Genomic DNA, 27299 nt, shown 5'->3' on the forward strand with positions numbered 1-27299 from the left:
ATTAACAGATTCTTGGTTACACTGTGGTAATTCTCTGTGGTCCTACTTATCCTTCAATATACTCTAAAAATACTAAATACTAAGAAATCCTCCACCTCCAGCAGAATTTGTGTCTGTGTGGGATGCCCTGATCTCTGTCACCATTGGACTGAATCATAGGGAAGCACTGTGGACTGAAGGTAAGACTGCAGCCTTTGAATCAGTCTGCCTGCTTTCACATCTCAACTCCAATGCTTACTCACTAAAGAATTTAAGGTAAGATATGTAACCTATCAAAGCTTTGTTCTAATTTTTAAAATGGAGATAATAGTAATATGTATCTATAGGTTATTTTGAGGAATTAATGAAACAGCTCATGGGAACTACTTAGCAAAAAAGTGCAGTGCCTGACATCTAGTAGGTAAAGAGTATTAACAATCTTTGAATTCTCATACAGTAATAAAATGAAGTAGGTGCTCATAAATATTTGTTGAAATAAAGTGGATGAGTCTTGTTTTTCTCCACATTAAGCAACTGAAAGCCTATGCTTGCTGATCATTGTGTTAAGAAATTACCCTGAGGTGTTTAAAATCTGGCTGCATGTGTACTCCAAGTGGCAGACATGTCAAGGTACTGTTCCATCCTTTGAAAAAAGAGAGACACAATATGTTTTGTAAAAAACAAAGAAAAAACTAACCTCACAGAATACATGACATTTGTTCAGCCATCTTTTCATCTGTACTTTTTCTAAGTATTCCCATTCCTCTGTGTGCCTGAACGGAAGCACTCTGCCAGAACATTGCTTTGTGAGGGTCATAGCAAGCTATTCCAACCAGTCTAAAGCTTATTAAAAAAAACAACCCACAAATTAAACCTTAAAAAAGGAAACTATAACAACCACAACAAACACCAGTACTACCACTGACAACAACAACAAAATTAAGAGCCTCAGACCATGCTGGCCAACACTAGCACAGACACTAGCCTATAGAGCTAACTGGTTGAGTACTGGATTTTTAAAACGTAGTAGAGTAATACCCAAAGAGATATATTAAAACAAATATTTGATAAAGTAAAATTGGTTTAGACTTGATACTTATGTAAATCAGAACAAAGTAGAATACCTTGACACATTGTCTAATAACCTGAAGACACGAAGATCTTTTGATTTTGAAAAGAAGCCAAAACTCACTGGGCAACATCAACAAATGTCAAGATATAACCATAAGGACATGCTCCACCTTTAAATTACATTCCTAAAAAAGTCATCCTTCTTTTTTTCTTCCAATCATATCCCATTTACTGTACCATCTCTGATTCTAGTATGATTATTTTTATTGGTTTATATCTTCAAAGTCTTTTTCTTAGAATAATTTGCTATTTATGCATATGTATCTTTTATTCTGAAACTAGTATTTTGAAATTCTGAGAGCGAATGTCTGTGATGATACAGCATTACTATTTCAAGGACGGTCTACTGATGTCCTTCAACATAATACACTACTAGATTAATGGATGTAAAACTTTGACATGAATGTTATCTCTAAGAGTAATCTTGACATAGAGTAGCATTGAACAGTGTAGTAGTTACTTAAAAAAAGTGGGTCAGTAAATTAAAATGAGGTTACAAAACAGTAGCAATTCTGAATTCATTGTGAGCTTCTTGAATACAATTAATGTGACTTTTTTTCTATTCAACTACTAAATTTTGTCCTCAAGACAGCATGCAATATAGGCTAATTATTTGGATGCTTTATTTCTATTAACACATTTATGTGATTCTATTTACCTCATTGATACTTATTTTTATACTTCTTATAACTTTGAATTGAGTATAAAGCACTACATAAAAATTATTTAAGATCCAAACATCTAATGGTTAGGTTTCTTGCTCAGTGCAATATTTTATAAGAAATAGCTCTGCATAAGTTGATACATAGTACTGACATGGAGACATACATATTCCTCTCCTGTTTTGAGTATCAGAGACAGCATAAATGGGGATCAAATTGGAGGGAATAGAAAATTTTTAAATCCTCCTGAGCTAAGCTTTCATTATTTTCTTTAAAATAAATCTCTAAAATATCTCTAAAATAAATACCATATATCACAAACTATACCTTCATAATGAAATACAACTCTAAGTGAACATAAAGTCATTAAAACTTCTTTCCATTCATGTCTATAAGCAACTACCAGCTAGGATGTTGTTTCAATTTTAGAACTTTCAAAACCATATTTAGCAACAATATTCTTATGGTGCTTCATGAGAATCTAAATAACATGGAGAAGTATGAGACTAGAGTGTACCATTTGCTTTCATTAAAAAATAATTTTCTTACAAACTATGTTTATGGTCAAAAGCAAAATGCTATGTTCTGTTCAGATTGTTAGAAAGATTAATTTATGTATAAAGTACATTCATTTCTTCTGCATGGACTTGAGACTTACTGAAGGGACATGAGTGGAATGCCAAACTCATTTCCTTTGGCAGAAAGTAACAGCAAGCAAAGTATTAAAACAGACTAGACTCCAATTACCAGCTGCTTAAGTTCTTGATGTATTTATACATTTAAGTTTTTAATCATAATTTCAGTGTGTTCTTAAGCATAAAACCTTGGATATGCTAATTAACAAGTTTTAAGATTAAGTGGGAATTTTCATCTGATATATCATAATTTTATATGGAAAAAGATGACCTTTTAATTGATTTTTCTCCAAGTGCAAAGAGATTTTTTTAATAAAAATCAATTTGACAGAGTTCAATTTCTGTGACATTACATTAAGGATCAAATATGCATTCCAATATAAGGTGTAGCACAGATATTCTGAGCAGCCAAAAGGGCCAAATCATGGAGCAAAAAAAGCAAAAAAAAATATGACTCCTCTATACATCAAACACTGAAGCACCAACCCTGGATTTTTACACAAAATAATCTTTGGTAAAGCACCAATGCCTTTAAGTAAACACATATTTGATGCACAGATGTCACTGAAGCAAAGGCTATTTTATCGCAATGAGGTACATTTTACTACATCAATGAGCACTCGCATAAACAGTTCGTGCAGTATCTAACTGTTAGAATTATGTTAGCCGAGTGCCAGTGATGTTTCTTCCCTCTGCATAAAAGAGAGAAAGATTTTTTTCGTTCAGTTGGTCTGGAGTTACATTATTGTAGTCATTAAATAGCAAAGAAAACTTAAAAATAGCATATATAACACTTCTAGTGGGGTGTAAAACAGTACCACATAATCAAACATGTTAATATTTCTACAACAAATTATGAGCCAACACACCAAGTGGGATAAACTTAGTCTATAAATAGACTTTTTTCAGTTTGAGACATGTTTTGCTACCAAGTAAGTTCAGGCTGGGTTCATCTCTTTCAATTACTCTGTGATAAACTCCCAGGTGAGAAATACCACTCAAAGGAAAATAGAGAAGACTCTTACCTCGGCACATCAAACCTCCTTCTTCGTAGCCAGCATTGCAAGAGCACTTGCCGATGGGTACAAGCCATTCTCCTTCTGTGCTGCAGTACATCCTGGGAGCATCTTCCTCCTTAGAATTGTTAACACAAGAACCTCTGACTTCCACCAGGGATTGGGAATCCATGGGTACTGTGTCTGGAAACATAGCCAGATTCTTCACCGTAAATGGGCACTTTTTGAAGTATACTCTCACAGACACCAAGGCAACACAAGCACCAACATCTTGAAAAGCCAAATAAAATCCCTTTTTGTTGACAGGACCTACTTCTCTAACCTCAGTGTTGAGTTTAAGAATTCTGTCCCCGAGATCCATTTGAGTGAAACTTTCATCAGCTGCAATGGTGTCTATCTTTGTAAACTGATGCTCTCGGAATTTGACCCCATGATCATCATCTGACTCCATGTAATACAGGTTGAAAGTCTCCTTGCAAGTTCCCGAAACCAGTGGAATGCTATTGCAGTCCCTCAGAGTGAACTTGAGCTCCACGTAGATCTTCTGAGCCGAGTTCCTGGAGACCCAGTTTGTCCTCAGCCAATTATTTTGACTGTGATCCATGACATTGCACACCTGGTAAGTCCTGATGGGTGTGTAATGTTCATCAACACCACTGATCTCTTCCCACTGAAGAATCAAAGGAGGAAAAAGAAAAGGAGACTCAGAATTAATGAGGCAAACATAATGAATACAAGGTGAACGTGTCAGTAGCATCACAGGAAATACGAAGTAAACAAGCAGAAACTTCAGTGTTATTCATTAAAGATCATGATGTGGAGAAATTCCAAAACATTCTTGTTTGTAGTTTTTCTTATTTTCAAGGTTCTCTGAGTTCATTGACACAAAGTAATTTATAATTTTGATGAACACATTTGAATTTGATTGCAGTTTATGGAATATTCAAGAAAAAGTTGCTTAGTAATTGATTATACTTAGCCTAATATTCCAGGATCATAACTCCAAATCGGTCATCTCCAATAACATTATGAAATGGTTTTGTTGTATATTTTTGAATTGTTTTTTGCTTGTTATTTTTAGAAGAATGCAAAATACCACTGCCTAAAATGAATCTTTATTAAACTTTTCCCAATTTGGGCCAAATTTTGGTAAAGTCAATATGTGGCAAAACAAAGTAAATCTAAATGACATCATTACCATGGATCTTCATGCGTGACATTTTTTAAGGTACTTAGTCATTTCAAGGAATATGTGTTGAGGAACTATGAAAGCAAATTTGAAGTAAAAATATAAACATGGCTCCCTTCCCCCTCAAAATAAAACATTAATAGTTATGCATGGAGAACTGAAGACATACGTGTAGTAAGCATTTCAATTCTTAATATCTTTTACCCACATTAAATTTTATGCAAGCAAGAAATAAATGGATATGTAGGTTGCTGCTATTATTATAGCAGTTAGGATTATCCTAATACAACTTTTCTCACTGTAAAAACACTTAAAAAGCTTTAAGATTTTTTAGAACAGTAAGGATTGCTTCCTGTGATCCTTAGGCCAGACACAGAGAAGCTTTTAAGTTAGCATCAGACAGTTTGTGTTACTTATGATTCTATAACTACTATACTACCTGTTTTAACTATTATCCTCATGTCTATATTTTATTTTCACCATGCCAAATTTTGCCTGCTGCTGCCATGAAAATACACCTTTTGCCATGTCATTCTGGAATTCAGAGTCTTCTATGGCTCCCCAGAACCTACGCAATAGCTTGCAAACTCTTTAGTTTTTGTGTTTTCCCAAAAACTGGTCCCAATTTAAATTTATATTTTTCCGAAAGTATGAATTGAGACTAGTGACTGATATGTCTTACTCAGCACACACTGTGCTCTTGTCACTGTGAACTCTTCCACTGTTTTCGCAAGTTATGTGGGATCTTCCTGTTTGTGGTACCACCTCACCTGGACTGTCTCATTTCTTCTTGATGCCTTCCACTACCCTGTCATTCTTAAGAAACTTTCTCTATTATTCAACTCTAATTAAATGCCTTATTCATTTACAAACTTAATTCATGATCCATGCTAGGATTAATTTAGTTTTGGTACACACACGTTTGCTAAATTTTAGCCCTCTTCATATCCTCCATGGTATGCAGCACAAAGCTTCACCTTTGGGAGATGCACAAAAATGCTTTTTGTCTTATAATATGTGTAGGAATCATTCAGGGGGTGAAGAAATATAAAGTTCTTATTAGAGAATGCATTTTAATTTTGTAAATACATAAATAAAATCATGTGAAGCCCATTACAAATGTGTTCCTAAATTTTTCTCCATTAAGAGAGTTAATTATTTTCATCATGAATGGCAAGTTTTAGATATTTTTAGTTAAATTAAGGGCATTTAAAGTGTATTAACATTTTTTCTATTTATATTTATTGAAAGCACATAGGAATTCCAATCCCCAAATTCTACTGACAGAATGAAATAAAATATTAATTTGTTAAATTGGTGGTAACCACAAGCAAAGAAATACAACATTTATTTGGACTTTGAATTCATTGGAAAAAATAAATTATTTACTTTAGGATGTTTGAATTATCAAATGTGTGGACCCCAATGGGTGTGAGAAACACAGTCTAAAAACTTCTATTCTCCATGGCTCTCTTACCAACCTAAAAACAAAGCAGAAACAAATGAAAAGTACTTATTTTAATAATCTTAGATCATTTAGGGTCTGGAATATAAGACAGGCACTCATTTTCTGGAGACAAAATTGGCTTGACTTCATTGGTCACATCCAAGGTCCAACAAAGGAACAAATTTGAACTGGTCTAGAAAACTCTAAACATAATATACAAGATATATTTCCATCTAAATGTAAGAATAGAAAATATTCACACCATACTTTAATAATCACCCGTACACCATTTCAAACATCCGTGCCGTGACTGTATTCTGCAGAGAGTTTTTAGGAAGAAAAGTGCCCCTGAGAGCTCAGGTCTCAAGTCTTTACACCGAGGTGCCTATAATAGTACAGCCACACTCAAAGCAAAATTAATGTATTAGTTTAAAATCAGAGAAATAAAAGAAGAGCGAACAGTTGGAGCTCAGAAAAACTCTAATGTTGAATAGTCAGTGTTATGTGGAATCTTCTCCATTATCCTGACATCGGTCCTACAAGGGCTTTGTAAAGTACAGAGCTAACAAAACCTCCAAAGAACAGATGTCTTCTGTGAACATGTTACAGAAAGTTAGATCACGAACATCATTACTTAAAAATACACCAACTGACTTAAAAACTTTTAGGTCAAGATTTCCTTATCAGAATAGATATGAGTTTGTGCTTTGATGGCTGAATCGGTTGCACATTTCTCCTGCTATGAACAGCATTCACTAGACATCAGAGAAGAGACTATGTAGAGATTTTCATAATTTGATGCAAAATATTATTTTAATTATGGAGATATCACTGTAGTTTAACACTTTTCCTCTCAGTGTTAATTAGGCAAGCTATCACGTGTCCTTGAAGGCAGAGGTATAAATTGCAAGAAGATAACGCAAACAGCATCAGCATGCTTTGCACATAAAAGGTTGCAGAGAGCAATTATCACTTCATTAATTTGTAATGAAGACCAAATTGCCTGTAAGTGATGGTGGCTTGCCATCTCAGACCACATGCAAAAACAGCAAGTCTCTAATTCTAGAATTTGCTAAAGACTAAAGATAGTAGAAATAAAATCTCTACGTGAACATTTTCTCAATAGCAGCAGTAACAACGGAAACCATTAATGAAAGATGTAATATCTACACTTTACAAATTTAAAGAATGTCCATATTTACCCCCTCTTCCTACTCCAAGAACTAATGTGTAACCTTCATAAATTATTGGAGATATTATATTGTTATAGTAATTGTCCCAAAGTGGACCTGGAGAAAAAATGGATGACGTATAAAATTAGTGACATATAGAAGTGAGTGGTTCAAATCATCTTTCTTTTCATTTTCCTTATCCTTAAAAAAATTCTCTGCAAGTGTGCCCAGCTGTAAAGTTGTCTTCTGCAGAAAAGGACACAGAACTAGGAAGAGCTCAAATTCTTCCTACACCTCAAATTTAAAACCACCAATTCTGGTATTTAGATTCCAGATTCTTACTCTGAGCTTTAATTATTAGACCACAGAGGCCAGAGCTGAGTTGCTTGTTTTTTCTTCTTTTTCCAGGTTGCTACAACTATAAGAAAGCCATGTGCCCAGACTTCCTCTGCCTAGAAGGGTCATTCTGAAATCTATTCCCAGCAGCAAAACCACAGTGGAGCTCCTCATCGTCAAGAGAGAGTGTGGGGTGTGAAAGACACTCTTAATTTATGTTTTCTAGACAGCAGAGTTCCTTGTCACTGAGACAAACATGTATTTTGGTGGGAAACATATATTTTTAATGACTAATCAGCACTTAACTTAATAGCTATCATTTGCACAAGCTTCAATTATAGTAATTAAGGATTTATACTCATTATTGATTTTAGCTACTCTCTGAGATATATTTTTAGGTACTTCCTAATAGGTAGTAAGGAAGAAATTGTTTACATTTTCTTTAAGAAATGGAGAATCTGCAATACATTCAGTGCATAGATTAACATGATGTGGGAAATATTAAGAAAGTAAGAAAAAATAACTTCACGATTTACCTTACAAGACTTAAAACCAGTTTTTTGGAAATTTGAAGATGACAATTAAAAGAAAATGATCGCCAGTATTCTTATTTTTACAATGTTACAGTTACACTTCAATGGTTAATAAGAAACATATGGTTCTGCACTTTACAAAATGCTAATGATGATTAATCTTGCCCTCAATAATTTTAAGTGATATTAAGTTAGTTCATGTTATTCTTTCTTCACTCATATTTCTTACTCCCATGTTTCTTTCCCTTTGTACACACCCATAGTCATCTCAAAGTTCACCCTAGAAATATTTGAACATTTATCTCATATCTGCATGTTAAGCATGCAGATGTATGTTGCTTACAGTAAGGATGTTAATATCAAGCATCAGGCACAGATATATCTACAAAAATCAGTATTTTCCATCCATACGTAGTTTTTCTTAGCTCATTCTACTCCCAAAAGTTCACACACACAGATATATATTTCTAATAATATTATATAAAATGGTAGAGTAAAATGAAAAAGGTGAGAAAAATGAGGAATAAGATTGATTTTTGGGTCTTTGTTACTGTTGCTGTTGATTTTTGGTCAAGTAAGAGAATTACAATTGCAACCAGGGATCCAGGAGAGAGAAGATGGGGATTTTATGTTGGAAATCCAGCATCAGCAACAAGATGGGGTCCAGGGTCTAAGGATAGCAATACCCAGAGGGGCATGCCTGGGATGGTATGGCCAGTAATCTTAATGAATGCCATCCACTACCTTCCCCCCCACTTTTAACCCCTATATGTCCAGCAGAAATTTGATAATGGTATTAAAACTGCCTTATTAAATATAGGGAGAACAACATCTCATTTTGGGTAAAATATACTAAGAGCTGGAAAACCAGGAAAGGATTTAAAGGACAAGAGATTTTTTTTTAATTTATTTTTATTGTGGCAACATTGGTTTATAACATTATATAAATTTTGGGTGTGTATCATTATATTTCGATTTCTGTGTAGACTACATCATGTTCACTACCCAAAGACTAATTACAATCCATCACTACACACATGTGCCTAAATACCCCTTTCACCCTCCTCCCTTCCACTTCCCCTCTGGTAACCACCAAGCCAGTCTGTTTCTACGTGTTTGTTTGTCCTTGTTTATCTTCTACTTATGAGTGAGATCATATGGTATCTGACTTTGTCCCTCTGACTTATTTTGCTTAGTGTATTGCCCTCAAGGTCCATCCATGTTGTCACAAATGGCCAGATTTTATCATTTCTTAGGGCTGAGTAGTATTCCATTGTGCAAATATAGCACATCTTTTTTATCCATTAGTCTCTTGATGGGCACCTAGGTTGCTTCGAAGTCTTGGTTATTGTGAATAATGCTGCAATGAACACAGGGGAGCATGTATCTTCATGCATTTGTGTTTTCATGTTCTTTTCATAAATACCCAGCTGTGGGATAGCTGGATCATATGGTAGATCTATTCTTAATTTTCTGAGGAATCTCCATACTGTTTTCCACAGTGGCTGCACCAGTTTGCACTCCCACCAGCAGTTTATGAGGGTTCCCTTCTCTTCACATCCTCTCGAACACTTGTTTCCTATCTTGTTAATTATAGCCATTCTGACAGGAGTGAGATGATGTCTCATTGTAGCTTTTATTTGCATTTACCTGATAGCTAATGATGTTGAACATCTTTTCATGTGCCTGTTGGCCACCTGTATATCTTCTTTGGAAAAATATCTGCTCAGATCTTTTGCTAATTTTTTAATTACATTGTTAATTTTTTTGTTGTTGAGCTGTATGAGTTCTTTATATGTTTTGGATATTAATCCCTTATCAGATATATGGTTTGCAAATATCTTCTCCCAATTGTTAGGTTGTCTTTTCGTTTTGTTGATGGTTTCCTTTGCTGTGCAGAAGCTTTTTAGTCTGATGTAGTCCCGTTTGTTCATTTTTTGTATTGTTTCCCTTGCCCAGTTAGACATAGTACTTGAAAATATGCTGCTAAGACTGATGTTGAAGAGTGTACTGCCTATGTTTTCTTCTAGAAGTTTCCTGGTTTGAGGACCAGAGATTATGAATGAGAAAAGACAACAAAGGATTTCGAGTGAGAGGAAGAGTTTAGACCTGGAGGACGTAAGATCGCTGTTTAGAATTCTCAGGCATATTGGCCAGGCCATGATACAGTCTGTACGTACAAGATGCAGCCTGTTACAGGCGTTGTCTTCCGAAAGCTTGAGGGCATGGGGATCCTTGGGAGCCCTGTAGGGTGTGCCTTAGATTCTCTGTCTCTCTCCAGCGCCTCGCGCTCACCAATGCTCCCACCTTCATTCTCAGTCCTTCTCGGTTTCTTTCAACCTGGACAGGAACCAGAGCACCCTTGGCTTCGCCATTGCAGGGCTTCATTTGTATGTCCTCTCCTCCCAGTCGGGATTCAGTGGGATTTTAGGGAGACCTCAGAGCTGTGGCCACATCTTCGCACATTATTTCTGACCACTGTCTGTCTAATTCTCTTACATCAATGGTTCTCATTTCTGGCTAAACCTTAGCCAGAGAGCTTTTTTAAAATACTATTTCATGGGTGCCTATCCAAACTAATTATTGTTTCCAAATTGCCTACAGTTGGGAACCAATGCTATATGTCCCTTGGCCTTCTGAATTATTAATTTCTGATGTCAACTTGACCTGACAGCATACTCCAAAATCAGCTTCCAAGACTTCTGAATCTCCTTAGAAACCATGTCTGAAGTTCTGGAAAGCCCTGCCCCTGTCTCTGCAGAAGGACCTTTTGCTAAGCTCACATGCCATCTGGGTTTGAATCCAGATTTGCCAAGGCCCAGACACGCCTCATGCAGAAGCTCACCTGGATAATGTCAGCTACTACCAGCCACCAAAGTTTGCGTGATATTATTAGAACAAACAAAGTAAATCTAATCAGAGTTTCTTCTATTTTGCATCTGGTGGTAAATATAAAATGTGTGTGTTACAGAAAGATGTAAACAAAGTCTGTGGGAAAGTCATCTTTATCACTGGGATGAATGCAAGACAACTGTCTTTAGGCATGCACTGTTTTTATAGTTTGCTAGTTCCCTCCTGTGATTTTCTTTGGTGATGTGTGATTTATTAAGATGCTTCCATAATAGCAGTTTTGTTCAATTTGACATGCATTTATTAAATGTTTCTATGTGTAAAGCCTATGTTAGAAAGTGTATATAGTAAAAAGGTAAGTAGAATGCCATTTTTGTTATCAGAAGTTGATGCTGGAGGGAGCGGCATGAGAATCCCACAGGCAGATGATGACATGTTCTCTATTTGTGGTCCTGCAAGGAGCTGTGGAGAAAGGAAGTATTGCCACCAGAAGGAAAGTTCTGGAACAGCAGAAAGGAAGAAGAAAAGGAAGGTTAGAATGGCTCGAACTTTTACAGGTGGGAATATGGGGGCAGGCAGAGGGAGGAAAAGTGTGAGCAAACAGGAAGTTGTGTGAGGACCAACCTGTTTAAGGAATTGGGTTTTGGTGTGGCAGGACAAGTGGTGCTAAGCAGTGGGAGTGTAGGCAGCTGCTTAGAACAGAAAGGCCTGGGCCAGTTTGAGCAATATCAACTGACATGTCTTTACTTCATTTACTACAGTGAGACACTACTGAAGAGAGGCACATGGTCAGCTCTGGACCATGAGTTGGTTCTCCAAAAGGAAAAAAGAGGACGGTTTCAGACAGACCCCTGCAAAGACACAGAAGACAGGCCTTAAGATGACATCTGTTAAGCGAATGTGCACCGAACATTCCCAAAAGATTATAAAGAGATGTCACTTTTTCTTGTGAATGAATAGAGGACACAACTACATGTGCAGAAAGTGTGACATAGCTCATTAAATTAGAATTTTTTTGACTGCTAACACATATTTCAGAAAGACTCCTGTTTGTACTGAAAGATTGCAAGCATCAACAGGAAAAAAATCAAGATATGTGTCTGTAAATAAATGCGTTTCTTTAATTTTTCTCTTCTGAAACAGTGTTCTCATTATACTCTGTACATCTCCTTTCAAGAACAGTCAGCTTATATTTATTGAATAACTATAACATGCCAAACTCCATATTAATAATATCATAATGAAGGAGATAGACAGGGTACCTGTTCTTAAGGAACAGAGAGTCCCTTTGTTATATCCATTGTTATTTTATAAAGAGATACTCATTTCTTTCTTTCATTACTATTTTTTCTCCCCTACATGGTCTCCAGTTTGGCTCATCTTCCCCTCCCAAACATCTAGCCCAGTGGCTAAAACCAAGTACCCTACAGAGATTTACTAAAATTAAATCTCTTGTGATGTACCAAAAGTTAAATATATAACTAACAAAGTACAGAGGGGTGCTTGCTGGTACAGAAGGCATTGAATTTTAAAAATCAATACTCTGGAGAGGTATGTGTCAGAGAGTGGCTCTCACTAGGTAAAGACCCATTCCATGTTTATAAGAATTTGCAATTGTTTTTTAAGAAAAAGAGGGAAATAAATTTCTAGAAACTAAGTGTCAGTAAATTTATGATAAAGAATTTTGGAATAGACGGTAAACATCTTTGGAAGATGAAGAAAAGAACCTTAAAGTCTAGGAGATGGAGAGATGGCAATAGAAGAACTTTCAAAAATAATGCAAAATGCTTAAAGACCAACCAAAAAAGTGAATATCTAGTTAGAGGAATTGACTTGCAACAGATATGATGTGCTAAAATATAAACGATACCTTGGGGAGACCATATCTAAATTCACCGTTGTAAAATGTTTTCAATTAAACCTGCTAATTTGTATTTATTTTTGCTGTGAGGGGAAGAATGTCAACATTCTTTAATGGAAGGATAGGAAAAGTGTAATTTGCATTATAGAGAATTGATTTTAATAGTGAAATATTTCAATTTATAATGTGAAAGAGACTTATAATTGCAAAAATGTGATTTTAAAAACTATAACCATGAAGTATATCATTATCTGCAAATTACTTCGGCAAAGAGGAGCTCAATATGGTTAAAATATAATTTAACAAACCATTTATCTATTCCATAAAAGTTGGAAAAATAAACATTGTTTACATTTATCAGAGATTTTGCTCACTGTCTTCCTCTTCATATATAGCCAAATGACTTTACTTTTTATACAATAAATTTCCCTTAAATATTAGGGAATGGGACAATGAGACTATCATGTTTCCAATTCTTGGACAAATGTTCAATATGAAATTGCCCAATAAAAATGGTAATTTTAGAACTCAATATAACTGCTTGAAAATAATGGGGGGAAATTCCATGCAGGTTGGCTTAACTTGTCTGGATTGAAATCTGTGCTAAGACGGACATTTGCAGAATTATTACAAATGTTCAGCTACTTAGAGACTCATGCATAGCGGTGACGGCAGAGCGCCTCGCATCAGTGGTGAGGTTCGTGTCGTTTCCCGCCATGACAATGCGCCGCAGGCCCGGTAACTCACAGCGATTGACTATCCACCTGTGCAGCACTGACAGCGACGAAACGAAATCCACTCACGTCACTGTGGAACACATGCTCAGCTTTACAGATCTGTGGATAACTAAGTTTATTTTTTAACACAATAAGTATCATTCTTGAGGGCATTTCCCTGAAATGTAAGCTGCTTTATAGCAACCATCTTAAAGCTACAGAGACTCTTCTGCTGCTCTGCCAGTGAGGGTAGCAACAGCGCTTCCTGGAAACCTTCGACCCTCAGCCACCAAGCACCCTAGGGAGCCCAGAGTGAGGGGTGGAGTCACACAGCGCCTGGCTTGAGACCTAGCCCTGCGACCTGATGACCGGGAGGCTTAACAGACTGCGATTCAATTTACACACCTGTAAAATGGGGAAAAGAACAGAAAACTCTTTCTGCAGATTTGTGAGAAAAAGCAGATTACCCACTTAAAATAGTTGTAACACTGTGTGGCTTCTGGGAAACAGTAAATGAATGTTATTAGTATTCTGCTAAAACTAAGTTAACCAAAAGCGTCATTGGAATACACGGATGTTTTTTCCTTGTAAAATAATGGGAATGTATTTTAAATTCAAGCTTTTCCTATTTCTACTCTTTTTAAATGAGTCTAGAGTTCTTTTAAATTTATTTGAGGTTACCACAATTTCTGACAAGTGTAATTTGTTTTATTGTTTTGAAATTCCATAAATACGATTAATGACAAAAGCTAGCTGAATATTGGACTGCTTCTTATTTTTATTATAAATGAGCCATCTTTTCTCTATGATCAATTTGCCATTTTATGTGGAGTAAAAGTTTTGCCAATAATATTCCACACTTTACCGGGTACTATTGTTCTGTAATTTCATTAAATATTTGACTTTACCTCCTATTCTTTTTTTTAAATAAAAAGTATATAATCTATCTGTATAACTTACTAATAAACATATTCTACCCTTTAATAAAATAAAAATATGTACTATTATTATGATGCTTTTACTTCATACTGGGCAGTGTGTTCCGCATCTGTGATCTCAGGTCTAAAATGGGGATGAGATCTATCTCTCTCATCGGATTGCTCAGTTGATTAATAGATGATGTTGATAGCTAATAAGTGCTTTCATAGTCATTACCTGCTAAGTAAAACAAATATTTATTAAGCACTTATGTACTAGTTTTCTGGTACTACCATTATGATAAAAGTGTAGAACTCATGGTTTCTTGCCCTGGAAAAGCTTACATTATAAGAATGGAAATACATGTGTGCAATGCTAATGTTAGACAGTCATGCATTCATTCAACAGAAATCCACTGTGAGCCAGGCACTCTTCTACGCCTTGGGGATGTCCCACCCCATGGAAAAAATAATAATCAAGTCACTAACATTTTCATGGGGCTTATGTTCTTCTTGAGAGAAAACAAAGAGTAAGCAAACACACATACACACACACACACACACACACACACACACACCCATAGGTGAGGTAGTGATAATCATTACAAAGAAGAACAAAGATAAAAACAGGATAAGGGAAGAGAAGATCATAGGTGAGTTGATGAAAATTATATCTTAGATGGAGTAACCAGGGATAAGTTCTCATTTCTGCAGACATGAGTGAAGTGGAAACCAGGCAAATATGTGGATACAGCGTCCCAGGCTGAGAGAAGAGGAAGCCCACAGGCGGTGAGACTGGTGGTGCTGTTGTAACCGAGGCACAGCAAGGAGGCCACTAGGGCTGAGGCCCCGGGGTGCAGGTGTGAAGTGTGGAAACGCTAAGCAGACAGGCAGCTGGGCACAAGAGCATTTAGGTCCATGTGAGGCACTTTGGCTTTTATTCTCAGACAAATAGGAATTCAGTAAAGAGTTTGACCAGAACAGTGACATACTCCATCATGTATTGAAAAGGTCATGGGTTGCTGTGTGGAAAATAAACATAAGGAGCAAAGGTCCAAGATGCAAGGTCATTCGGAGGTTAATATAATAGCTTAGGTGAGAGAGGATGGGACATTATTGATGGGGGAGGGAGTGAACAAATCAAATTCTAGGAATATTTTGGTAGTAGAGCCAAAGGACTTGATGGTGGATTGGTGTGGGACATTAGAGAAGGGCAGAGAATGTGTCAAAGAATGGCAATACTCATTGTGGGAACAGAGAAAGAGAACAGCAGCTGAGAGGTGGCATTTAGGCAAGAAATTTAAACATAAGTGGAATTTTTATTAGTGAAAATAGGTGATGAGGGGAAAAAAGAAAAAGGAACACCCAGGCAGAGGAAGCAACATGAAAGAAAGGCATACAAACACAAAAATACTGACTAAATGTGGGTATTGTGAGGTAGCTAAAGTGAGAAAGGAAGCTAGTCTTTCTTTGATTAATCTACCACCCCTGTTAGGCATGAGGGACTCTATTAGGTGCTGGAGTGATAGCAATGAACAAAATGGTCTGAAATCTCTCTCCTCAGGGAGTGTACCCCCTAGAGGGAGAGACAGGTTAAAAAAACAAGATAAAGAAGTAAAATTTATGTTTTCTTATGTAGTGGTATGTTTTAAGAAGCAATAAAGGAGGCAAAGAGAGGGCACAGTTGTATATGTTGGGAGGAGGGGAAGATTTTAAAAAGAATGGCCCAGGAGAACCTCACTGGAAAGGTGATGTGATAAAGACCAGAAAAGATGGCTCACAGGAGAGGAAGCCTTCGCTGGCAGGTGACATTTGAGTAAAGGAGTGTGGATGCGTCAGGAAAGGGCATGAAGCCAAAGGAGACAGCCATAAGAAGCCCGGCAGGACATATTTGCAGTAAAAGGCCCCAAGAAGTGGGGTGTATCTGGAGTAAAGAGCCCCAAGGAGCAGGGTGTATCTGGAGTAAAGAGCCCCAAGGAGCAGGGTGTATCTGGAGTAAAGAGCCCCAAGGAGTGGGGTGTATCTGGAGTCGGGAGCCCCAAGGTGTAGGGTGTATCTGGAGTAAAGAGTCCCAAGGAGCAGGGTGTATCTGGAGTAAAGAGCCCCAAGGAGTGGGGTGTATCTGGAGTCGGGAGCCCCAAGGAGTAGGGTGTATCTGGAGTAAAGAGTCCCAAGGAGCAGGGTGTATCTGGAGTAAAGAGCCCCAAGGAGTGGGGTGTATCTGGAGTAAAGAGCCCCAAGGAGCAGGGTGTATCTGGAGTAAAGAGCCCCAAGATGTAGGGTGTATCTGGAGTAGGGAGCCCCAAGGAGCGTTGTGTAGGGTGTATCTGGAGTAGGGAGCCCCAAGGAGTGTTGTGTATCTGGAGTAAAGAGCCCCAAGGAGTGGGGTGTATCTGGAGTAAAGAGCCCCAAGGAGTGTTGTGTATCTGGAGGAAAGAGCCCCAAGGAGTGGGGTGTATCTGGAGTAGGGAGCCCCAAGGTGTAGGGTGTATCCGGAGTAAAGAGCCCCAAGGAGCTGGGTGTATCTGGAGTAAAGAGCCCCAAGGAGTGTTGTGTATCTGGAGTAAAGAGCCCCAAGGAGTGGGGTGTATCTGGAGTAGGGAGCCCCAAGGTGTAGGGTGTATCTGGAGTAAAGAGCCCCAAGGAGCTGGGTGTATCTGGAGTAAAGAGCCCCAAGGAGTGGGGTGTATCTGGAGTAAAGAGCCCCAAGGAGTGGGGTGTATCTGGAGTAAAGAGCCCCAAGGAGCGAGGTGTATCTGGAGTAAAGAGCCCCAAGGAGCGGGGTGTATCTGGAGTAAAGAGCCCCCAGGAGTGGGGTGTATCTGGAGTAAAGAGCCCCAGGGATTGGGACGTATCTGGTATATCCTAGGAAGAGGGAGGAAACGAGGGAAGAAACGGAAGAGTTGAAGGAGTTTAAGTCCATCCTGGGCTGAGCAGAGGATTGACAAGTCTCATTGTTTCATAGCATCACGCTAGTTGCTATAAAGAGAACAGGAGAAATTAGAGAAGGAGTACGAGATGATCATACGGACGGCTTGGAGTGTAACTGAGGTTTTTCATGACTCAAGATATTCAAACAAAGCTCAGATTTAGGACGTTACTTTGATAAGAGTATTTAGGATGGATTGGAGGAGGACTGGAGGAGATGACTTAGAGAGTTATTGTGATTAGCTAAGGGAGGGGTGGAGGGAGCTCGTCCCTTTGGCTCATTATTGATGTCCAGCCCCAAGCACAGTTCCACATAGTCCATTCATTGAATGAGCAAGTGAAAGGGTAATTTTTAATGGCAGTAACATTTCAGGGATAGGACTAAGACTTGCCAATTGATGGATACTTGGTTTGAGAAAACTGAAAACCTGAAAATGACTCTGAGGTTTTAAGCTAATATTTGATAAGCATATTGATCATATTGTGAGGATGTTAATAGCTATGAGCTTTCTCAGAAATGCATCGTTTTGTTCTTGTTAAAATCCTGGGCAGCAGGTGCTGTTATCAACTAATTCTACAGATGAGGCAAATGTAGTTTAGTAAGGGATTCAACCACCTGCCCCAAATAAGTAGCTGGTAAAAAGTGGTGCCTGCATTCAAACCCAGGGCTCTTACATTACAAAGCCTTTTCTATTTTCCACTAATCTGTCTTGATGACTTGGAAATAATGTTAGTAGCAGAGAGAGGCGGCAATATGGTGGGAAAAGTTTTGTGAGCAAGAAGAGCAGTTTTGTTTAATATAAGCTATCTGACACATCAGTGTGAAACACAGACAGAAACATTTTCAAAAGTTGGAAAGGTCATTCAGAAGTCAGAGGGGAAAAAAAGGTATAAAAATAGAAATCCAGGGGCCAGCCCCGTAGCCAAGTGATTAAGTTCACGCGCTTGGCTTTGGCAGCGCAGGGTTTCCCCGATTCAGACCGCGGGCACAGACTTAGCACCACTCATCAGGCCAAGCTGAGGTGGCGTCCCACATAGAAGAACTAGAATGTAGAACTATGTACTGGGGGCACTTTGGGGAGAAGAACAAAAAAAAGGATTGGCAACAGATGTTAACTCGCAGCCAATCTTCAAAAACAAAAAAAAAGAATAGAAATCCAGATTTTGGAGCTGCATAACTAAAGCTTTGGAAATGATTAAGATGATTAAAAAAGAAAAAATATAAGAAAAAAAGAATCTTAGAAACTGTTTTGAAATGCTTTAGCGGTTAGGAAGAGAAAGATGAGCTGATGAAAGAAATGAAAATATTATAAAAATTGCTCTTTCAAAGCATCCGTATTGAAATGTTCCCCACATCAAAAAGTTTCTTAAGGATGGAAAATACGGGAGTCTTTACGGAGGTAGGAGTTGAACAACGAGAAAACGTCAGAGATACGGGAAAGAACTTTGCATTTAACATAGAGGATACTTTACAGTGAAAGGCATGTGGTAGGCAAAAGGATATCTGTGACTACAAGAATTTTCTTTTAGGTAGTGGGGATTTTTCTAAAACTTTATGGAACTAAGGCGGGTATAGCAGAGAAGAAGTTGAGGTAGTAACCGCAGGCATTTTTTTAAACAATTTTCTTATCAAACAGAAAAGATTCAGTGGATTCTACAGGGACAGAGCCTGCATAAGGCATTTCCCACATAAAGGGACCTTGAGACCTTCTCCACAGTGGAAGAGACTGACATCTAGGGAGAGAGATAAAAGTGTCCACTGTCACAGTGCTGCTTGGTCTAGGGTCCAGCCTAGACCGACGAGATCCAGGTCTGACGCTCAGTTCCACATTCGCGCCAATACACCACACTGTCTCTGCCAAACAGAAAGGACTAATTTTGAAGTCAGTTTGGTAGAACTCTGTTCCATTAGTAAGCCATGGGAAATCTTAACTGGAAATTCCCCTCAGTCACCGGCAAAGATTAATGGGTTTGAAACAAATGCAGGAAGGTTATATTGCTATATTTTTAGAAATTTTGAAATCCCATTTTATAAGCACATCATTATGTACTTTATAGTACATTTTAACAAGTTTTTGAAATATGAGTATTTTTTAAAGGAAAGCTACATTTTTGGAGAATATTTGAGAATGGACTTAACCTTATTTCAATCTTGACCTAAAGACAATTGCAAAAAAATTGGCAAACATCTCACTAAAAAAATTAACATATGATCATAAATGTTCTATAATATATAGTATATTCAGTTTCATAGCCCAAAGTGAATGGGATTAGAAGCAAAAATAATAAATAAATTGGGATTGTAAATAACCACATGTTCAGGATTACAAATAAGTGTAATACATGGAAGGTTCATAAAATTTTAGAGATGAAGGAAAATTTAAACATTTGAATGTGGAAAATGGTTCAGCATTATTAACATTTGAATAGCAAGTAAACACACTGGGAGAAACTTAAAAAGCTAAAGGGTATGTATTCAGAACATTATTTTGTATGATAAACCTTTTCAAAGAAAGCGTAATTGAACCGTTACCAAAATGATTGAGAATAGAGAAAATTTTTCTGACAAATTAAATTTTGAAAAATAGGTTTATCAAATTGTAACAGTTGTTACAACAGTAATACAAGGACAGTATCAATTGGGGGAACAGTTGTTAATTATCATCAGAGAAATTTTGAACTTTAAAACAAAATTTGAATCCCCAAATCACGGCCAAATACAAAGGATACAGAGTTCTTGTTTTCTTTGTTCACAGTATGACCATTTATTTGTGTGTGATATCTCAAATATCTTGTAAATGGCCCACATAAAGAGAAGGTATTCAACAGAATATATTATTTTGTGGTTTCAAACGTTACGCTAATATAATCCATAACTCTATGCTGTTATCCAAATAATATTTTAACTTTCTACAAAAAGTTTCAGAGAATATTCACAGATAAATCCAAAAGCTTAGGTATAAATAATAGATGTGACAAAGCACATTTATTTGAAAATGACTTCAAACTTTACAAATTTCGAGCAGTATCTGCATTCCTGACCAAAGGAGGATAAAACTGGTATTTTTATAGCACCTGTTGGCGTTGGATTAGCAGCAGGATGGCTCCTAGTATGCTTTTCCTAAAATCACAGACCTCCAGAGTCCCTCAGCATCCAGAGCTAAATGGCACCTAAAATGGTCACATGGACCAGTTTACTGAGTAAGGATGCTGGAAAGAAAATATTCTGGTAGGATATTCCAGTCAATTCTGTACTCTGCTTATTGTAGAACTAACTCTTAAATGTCAGAACCATTTAGGTTGTTATAAATACCATTCAGTATTTATTTCTACTTTATTATATATATGATACATGTATTTTACATAATATATACATATATACATAATATATACACTATTTTATGACATATATTAAAACATAAGTGGTGATTTTACATATAGTATATTTTACCCTCATTTGTATGTATTATGAAAGTTTCTGCTTAATAATCAGAGTCATGCTAATTTGAAGACAATTAAACTTGAATTCGTATAACCCCGGATGCAAGAGGGCCAGAGAACATCATTTTCAGTATCAAGAACCATCCGCTGGACTGTAGATGGTGACTGGAAGTTAGGGAAGACTGTGGAGTGGAGTACGGATTCTAGAAGAAAATGTCTAGAGTCTCCTCTTGGATTGTGGTGCTCCATCACAGGCTTGCCTAGTGCCCAACAATATCCCACACTGAATGCTTTTTACTGACCAGACACTTGTCAATGTTACTGGTACGTGTACTCTAATACAATCCTCATCTCTAACCTGAGGGCAAAAGAATATTACCATCTAATGCCCATGAAGGAAGAGGACAATGAGCTACTACCAAAGGGTAAAGTAAGAAGGTCTGTCCTCATATACCAGAGAGGAGGGCGCCACACAGCAGGAAGGGACTGGGGGAGGACGTCACGCGCCTCGAAGGGACAGGGAGGCACTCGTCATCTGCCAGGAAGGTACCAAGGAGGTCCTCAAATGCTTGGAAGGGACAGAGGAGGTCATCATATACTAGGAAGGGACAGAGAGGAGGTCATTATCTGCTTGGAAGGGACAGAGGAGGTCTGCGGTCAAGCCCACAGCGCACAGATTGGGCTCTTAGTCATACTTCTCTGTGGAGCATGTTGTTTTGTTTATCTTACGTTTCTTGCTGTTTATTATTATTATTATTTTAGTGGGTCAGTTCCCAGTGACATTCTGTGCTTCTCATCCCCTCATATAGGTGTCAGAATCCTCCTTTTCCCAGCTCCGTTGCTTCCTGTGCATCCTTGGCGCTACTGACGCTTTGACCTCTGGGTCCCAGTTCTTTCAGTGCCTTTTCTGTTCAGATTGTGGCCCCCCACTGAGGCTGGGCCGCTGGTTCATGTTCATAGCTGTGCACTTCTGTTCCCTCTTATCTAGTTCTATTGTATATATTACATCATACTGCCTTGATTTGCTTAAATATTTTTCTCTAAAGAAGTTATATTTTCCCTAAAGGTAAATTTATGTGATCTTTAAAAATTACAAATTCTCTGTGTAGCAGAGAATTGAGCAGAGTGCTTCAAAGCTTCTAATTTTCAAGGGCAGATCATATAAAGGTACAAAGTTGGTCAGGCACAACCGAGACCAAAGCCATGAAACTATGAAACTACGGAAAGGAACTATGGTAAGCTAGGGAACACAGTAATGGTCTGGAGAAATTCCATTTCAATTTTTCATAAACACTGTGGCCCAAATTTGTCCATATATTTCTGTCTCCTAATCTATCACAATATCTAGCAGGGGTCATCCAATAAATATTTGCTCAACTAATGAAAGAAGAATATTATATTTTGATTTTTCCAATAAAAAGAACACAATGAAATAGGTAAGCAGTGAACCATGTGTTATGGGCTGAGCTGTCTCCCCTCCAAATTTATATTTTGAAGTCCTAATCCCCATGCAGCAGGATGTAAGCATATTTGGAGATAGGGTCTATAAAGAGATAATCAAATTAAAATGAGATCTTTAGAGTAAGCCCTAATCCTATCTGACTGAGGTCCTTATACGAGGAGGAAATCTGGACGCAGGGAGAAGACGGCCATCAAGCCCAGGAGAGAGGGTGGACAGGTCCTTCCCTCCATCCTCAGAAGCAACAAGCTTGCTGACACCTTGACCTTGCACTTCTAGCCTCTAAGGAAATAAAGTTCTGTTGTTTAAGCCTCGCAGTCTGTAGTCCTTTGCTGCAGCAGCCCTAGCAAAGAATACACCGTGTAATAACATTTATGCAAAATTTAAAAGTTTTATATTCAAAAAAGTTTCTACTTAGAGGTGCCCAACTAATTGGTTGACTTATTATATACTCCAAACTTCCTGGTGCAGCATTTTTCGTAGGTGTGCCTGGCAAACAAAGTGTTTTGAAGAGAGTTAGAAAAAGAATTTAAGATCTTTTATTATAATTGGACCAGTCCAGAAAAATTAAATATTTTTCTTTATCAGATTCTCCTAGCAAGTGTTAGAAAGATGAATAGAGTGAAGTATGACCTGATTTCAAGACGACATGTAAATATATCAGAGAAGTGGGTGCAGCCTTCAGGTTAAGCAGTCACAGAGCAGTTAAGCGGTAAACCCTTGAACTGCTGCAGACAGAGGATGTTTAATAGTGCTGCACAGGAAGTGTCTTAGAGTCCGGGTTTCTGCACAATGAGAGGTCTGTTCTCACCTAGGACCTAACGTTGAAATTATGCTTCCAAATAAAAACATCTGAGTTTAAAATTTGTTTTCCATTCTTATATCTTGGTAGAAAATAGGACTACTGCACAAAGGAAGATATATATTAATAACAAATTGCAGGGCATATTGGGCAAAATTAGTGTTTTCACTAATTACACTGTTAAAATTAAAAGAATAGCTGATGTGGAAAAACTACTGCAAATGAAAGCAAGGGTTCTTTTGGGAATAAAAGCAATTGTTTCAGGGCCGCTTGATGTGGGGCAATGAACAACTGTAATACTTCCCGAAAATCAGGTCTTCTCAAGAAGAGAAACCTAATTTAGAATAGAACTAGGTTTCTCAGTATGGTCTTCAATACCATACTTGGAATGAAGGATCGGACATTAATACTAACGCAATGAAAGTTTAGACGTTAACACTCAAACCCCACTTTTATATCAGTTTATATCAGTATATGGTACACTTCTCATTTCATAGTGTAGGATCAATCCTTTTCATACTCTTGCAAAAAAAAACCTTTAATTTTTTCCCTTCAGACATTTTTATAAACATTTTCTAAGCAGAATAGAACCAGTTTACCTGCTACACTCCAGGCACAAGGATCTGGTCTAAGTAGATTGTGGAAGAAGCATTCATTCCAGTCTTACATTCAATCCACTCCAAAGTGTTTATTGAGAGCCTCTAATGAACCAGAGACTATTCAAGACTGGTATAGAACCCGTGAACAAAACAAACAGCCGAGTCTCAAGTTCCATGGAAATTACTTTCCAGGGGGGAGAAAGAAAGAGACAGTCAAAAATGAAACAGGGTAAAGGGACCAGTGGTCCTGATAAATTGCTATGAGCAGAGGTCTCAGCGATATGAGGAACGAAACTTTGTATCAAGATGGAGATTAACTGCAAGGGGAGCAGGTTTAGGGAGGGTATATGAAGGTATTCTGGATACATTCATTATAAATGCCGATGAAACATCCAAGTGAAGATAGCAACAAGCCCTTCTCCTCAAGTCTGGAATTCAGAAGCACAACGAAGACAGAAATGCAATGTAGGGCTTGTCAATATGCGTATGGTGAGACTGGCTAGAAAATAACTATAGAGAGAAGAGAAGAGACTTGAAGACTGAGTTCTGGAGTTCTTCGTTTCTTAGAAATCAAGAATATTGGGAAAATCTAGTAAAAGAGTCTAAAAAGAAGTGACCAGTAAAGCAATAGAAGTACAAAAATTGTGTTCCAACACCAAATGAAGAAAATGTTTCTAGAGGGAGAAGATAAAATTAATGTTAAGTTTTGTCAAATGCTTCTATATAAAAGAAAGGTGAGGGCTGAGGACTAAGCCATGCATTTGGCAACATGGATGTCACCGTTGTGCCTATTACAGGATGAGACATTAGCTGGCTTATTCCCGCCTGGATGTGCTTCATCTGTTTGTTTCTTCAACCACATTTTATTGAGGAAGTATTATGTATGGATTTTAAAAGGGTAACTATGAAAAAGAATGAATCTATTTTCATAATGCAAAATATTAAATCAAATGAAAACAAATGCCACATAGTACATAGCTTTCCTTTCTATTATTAGAATAAAGTAAGCTATTTTATATTGCTCACAAAAATTCTGTATCTCTCCAGATTGCTTGTTTTCATTTAGGATATGGTAATTGTATAATTTAAAATTACCAAAGAAAACAGATTGATGTGCTGAGAGATTTTTTTGTGTTAAATAATATATAATAGATTTGTTTTGTAACAAGCCAAATGATTGCTATATGCATTCCTCAACCCAAACCTTGAAGTGATGCCACAGAGCTGTGACACGGCCAATTGTCTCAGATAAGTGCCTACAGTGAAGGGGCCACCGCTTAGCTTAGACTTTTCAGGCACATGCAGATGTACACACACACAGGACACGCATCTTTAAATATTTCCTGTGATATTCACCAATTAATTTTAGAAATACACAGAGTCAATCAAAACACCGCAATATTTTTAGAATTGTATTGGTAAGTCCAAATTCAACATTTAATTTAACTTATCTTTTACTTCATGTTTACTATATCTATAAATGTTCAAGTCACTTTACCAACATTTGTCTACATGTCTTACTCAATGTAATATTACATATTTTCCTTTTTAAAACATTAATTTGATGTAATAACATGACAAACGACTTGTATGTACTAGTTCAACCAAGGTAGGATATGCATGTGTAAATATTAATGAAAATAAAAATTAAAGTCTGCAGCACCCTGAAAGAGTAAATTCACCAGAAAAAGTGCAAATCTAAAGTGCACACTATTGTTAAGTTCAATACACTTTCATGATTAATATAAATCTCAGAAAAGAAACTTTAGTTTTATTAGCAGAGGAAAAATAAACAAAGCAGCAATCACTTTGCATGGCATAACTCAGAGCTCCGCAGAGGGGCCCACAGGAGAGTGAAGAATGAACACAGCTCAGGTAACAAAGAAGTTCGACAAATTCAACAAACAGGTGCACAATGTATCATTTTCTTGGCTTAACAAGTCTTTGAAATGTCATATTTCTATACAATGGAATTTCCTATAGAATCCCCTCTTCACAAGATGTGTTCTCTTGTCATTTACCTAAACACTCAACGTGCCACGGAGCCAGGCTATCAAGGCCCAGCCGGCTGCATTTGCAAAGGCACGTCCGGCTCTCAAATGTCTTATTTACGTCAATGGAATGCGGACAGCTGTTTAATATTTAGGGCTAATAAGTGCAATTGGCGGTACTATACAAGCACAACTAACAAAATATCAGAAAAGACTTCTCACTGTGAAGTTTCACTTGTTCTTGTTTCACATAATTGAGTTTGTGACAGTGGAAAACGTGTCGAAGCAGTTTTTCTTTTGAAATAATAAAAAATAAAGTAAAAGAAAAAAATGTCAACGAAGCTGTAGGTGAGTTGGAACCTTACCATCTGGTCTACATTTTACTAAGCCGGGGCATATATTGATAGGAAAACCTTCCACCTTATACAGATGGACAAAGGTCAGACAGGTCCCTGGGCCTCTCCGACAATGTCAAGGATTTTAGGCCTTTGAGGAAGTCACAACCTAGTGTCAAGATCGATTAATATTTCATGATAATCCAGGCAGATTTTACCAAGAGAGATTTATATGAAAAGTAAGATGGAGCCACTACCTGTGCTAAGCAGAAATATAATATTCTGATTTAGCTTTTCATTTCTAGAAGAAAACAGTGAACATAAACTTCTTGATGAAAGAAAGACAGGAAGGAAGGGAAGAAAGAAGGGAGGGAGGAAGGAAGGAGGGAGGGAGGCAAACAGGCCTTTCTGCCAACAAAACAGGCAGTGTTTTTACCTGCTTTAAATTTGACTGACAAGAAAGTGATCTTCTCCCAAAACACTAAAAAGACCACAGAAATTCCAGTAAGTCATTATTTCATATAAATCAGGTTAAATCAGCCTGAAAATGATCACATCCCTGAAAGTGATAGTATATTAAATCTAAACCATGATTTGCATCATAGTGTGAATAAGTGAACCCGGAATGCTGTGACAGCACACAGGGCGGAGGGCCGTGGCAACTGTGAGGACTCACACGAAAAGTGAGAGAGTATAACTGGAGAAACTCAGCCCGCTCTTCAAATCCTGCCTGCTCCATGCTTTTGCCAAATGTGAGCCCCAGAGAAGACATAAAAGACACAGTCCTTTAGCCAATAATGAAATACTGGGCGGTGAGAGCCACGAGAAACTGAACAGTTGAGAGACTCGAATTCTCTTTTTTTTTCATAATCTTTTTTTTATTTTTTGAGGAAGATTAGCCCTGAGCTAACATCTGCTACCCATCCTCTTCTTTTTGCTGAGTAAGACTGGCCCTGAGCTAACATCCATGCCAATCTTCCTTTACTTTATATGTGGGACGCCTACCAAAGCATGGCGTGCCAAGCGGTGCCATGTCCACACCCGGGATCCGAACCAGCAAACCCCGGGCCACCAAGCGGAATGTGCGCACATAACCAGTGTGCCACCAGGCCGGCCCCAAGAGACCTGAATTCTAATTCTGCTTCCAGCAATGTCTATGCGACATTTGGTAATTACTTAGCTACCCTAAAGTCTCTATTTTCTCATCTCTTAAATATACATCAAACATAAGTTCCTCTCTGTGTAATTAGCCAGCTACATGCCCCATTCAGGCACAGCTAGTGCTAGACTAGACATCTGA

At 37.6% G+C, this 27299-nt stretch overlaps 1 protein-coding gene across 3 annotated transcripts in view; it reads right to left on the bottom strand.

Annotated features, from left to right (window-relative positions):
• The window catches only part of EPHA3 (EPH receptor A3), a 366991-nt gene that overhangs the window by 261034 nt on the left and 78658 nt on the right, over positions 1 to 27299 (bottom strand). For all 3 annotated transcript variants that reach the window (XM_070597347.1, XM_070597348.1, XM_070597349.1), the window contains exon 3: positions 3433 to 4093. In XM_070597347.1, coding sequence (XP_070453448.1) covers positions 3433 to 4093 — 661 coding nt within the window. The remainder of the gene's footprint in view (positions 1 to 3432; positions 4094 to 27299) is intronic.

Source organism: Equus przewalskii, chromosome 27 (assembly GCF_037783145.1).
Source record: "Equus przewalskii isolate Varuska chromosome 27, EquPr2, whole genome shotgun sequence".
In the NCBI taxonomy this organism is placed as follows: Eukaryota; Metazoa; Chordata; class Mammalia; order Perissodactyla; family Equidae; genus Equus; species Equus przewalskii.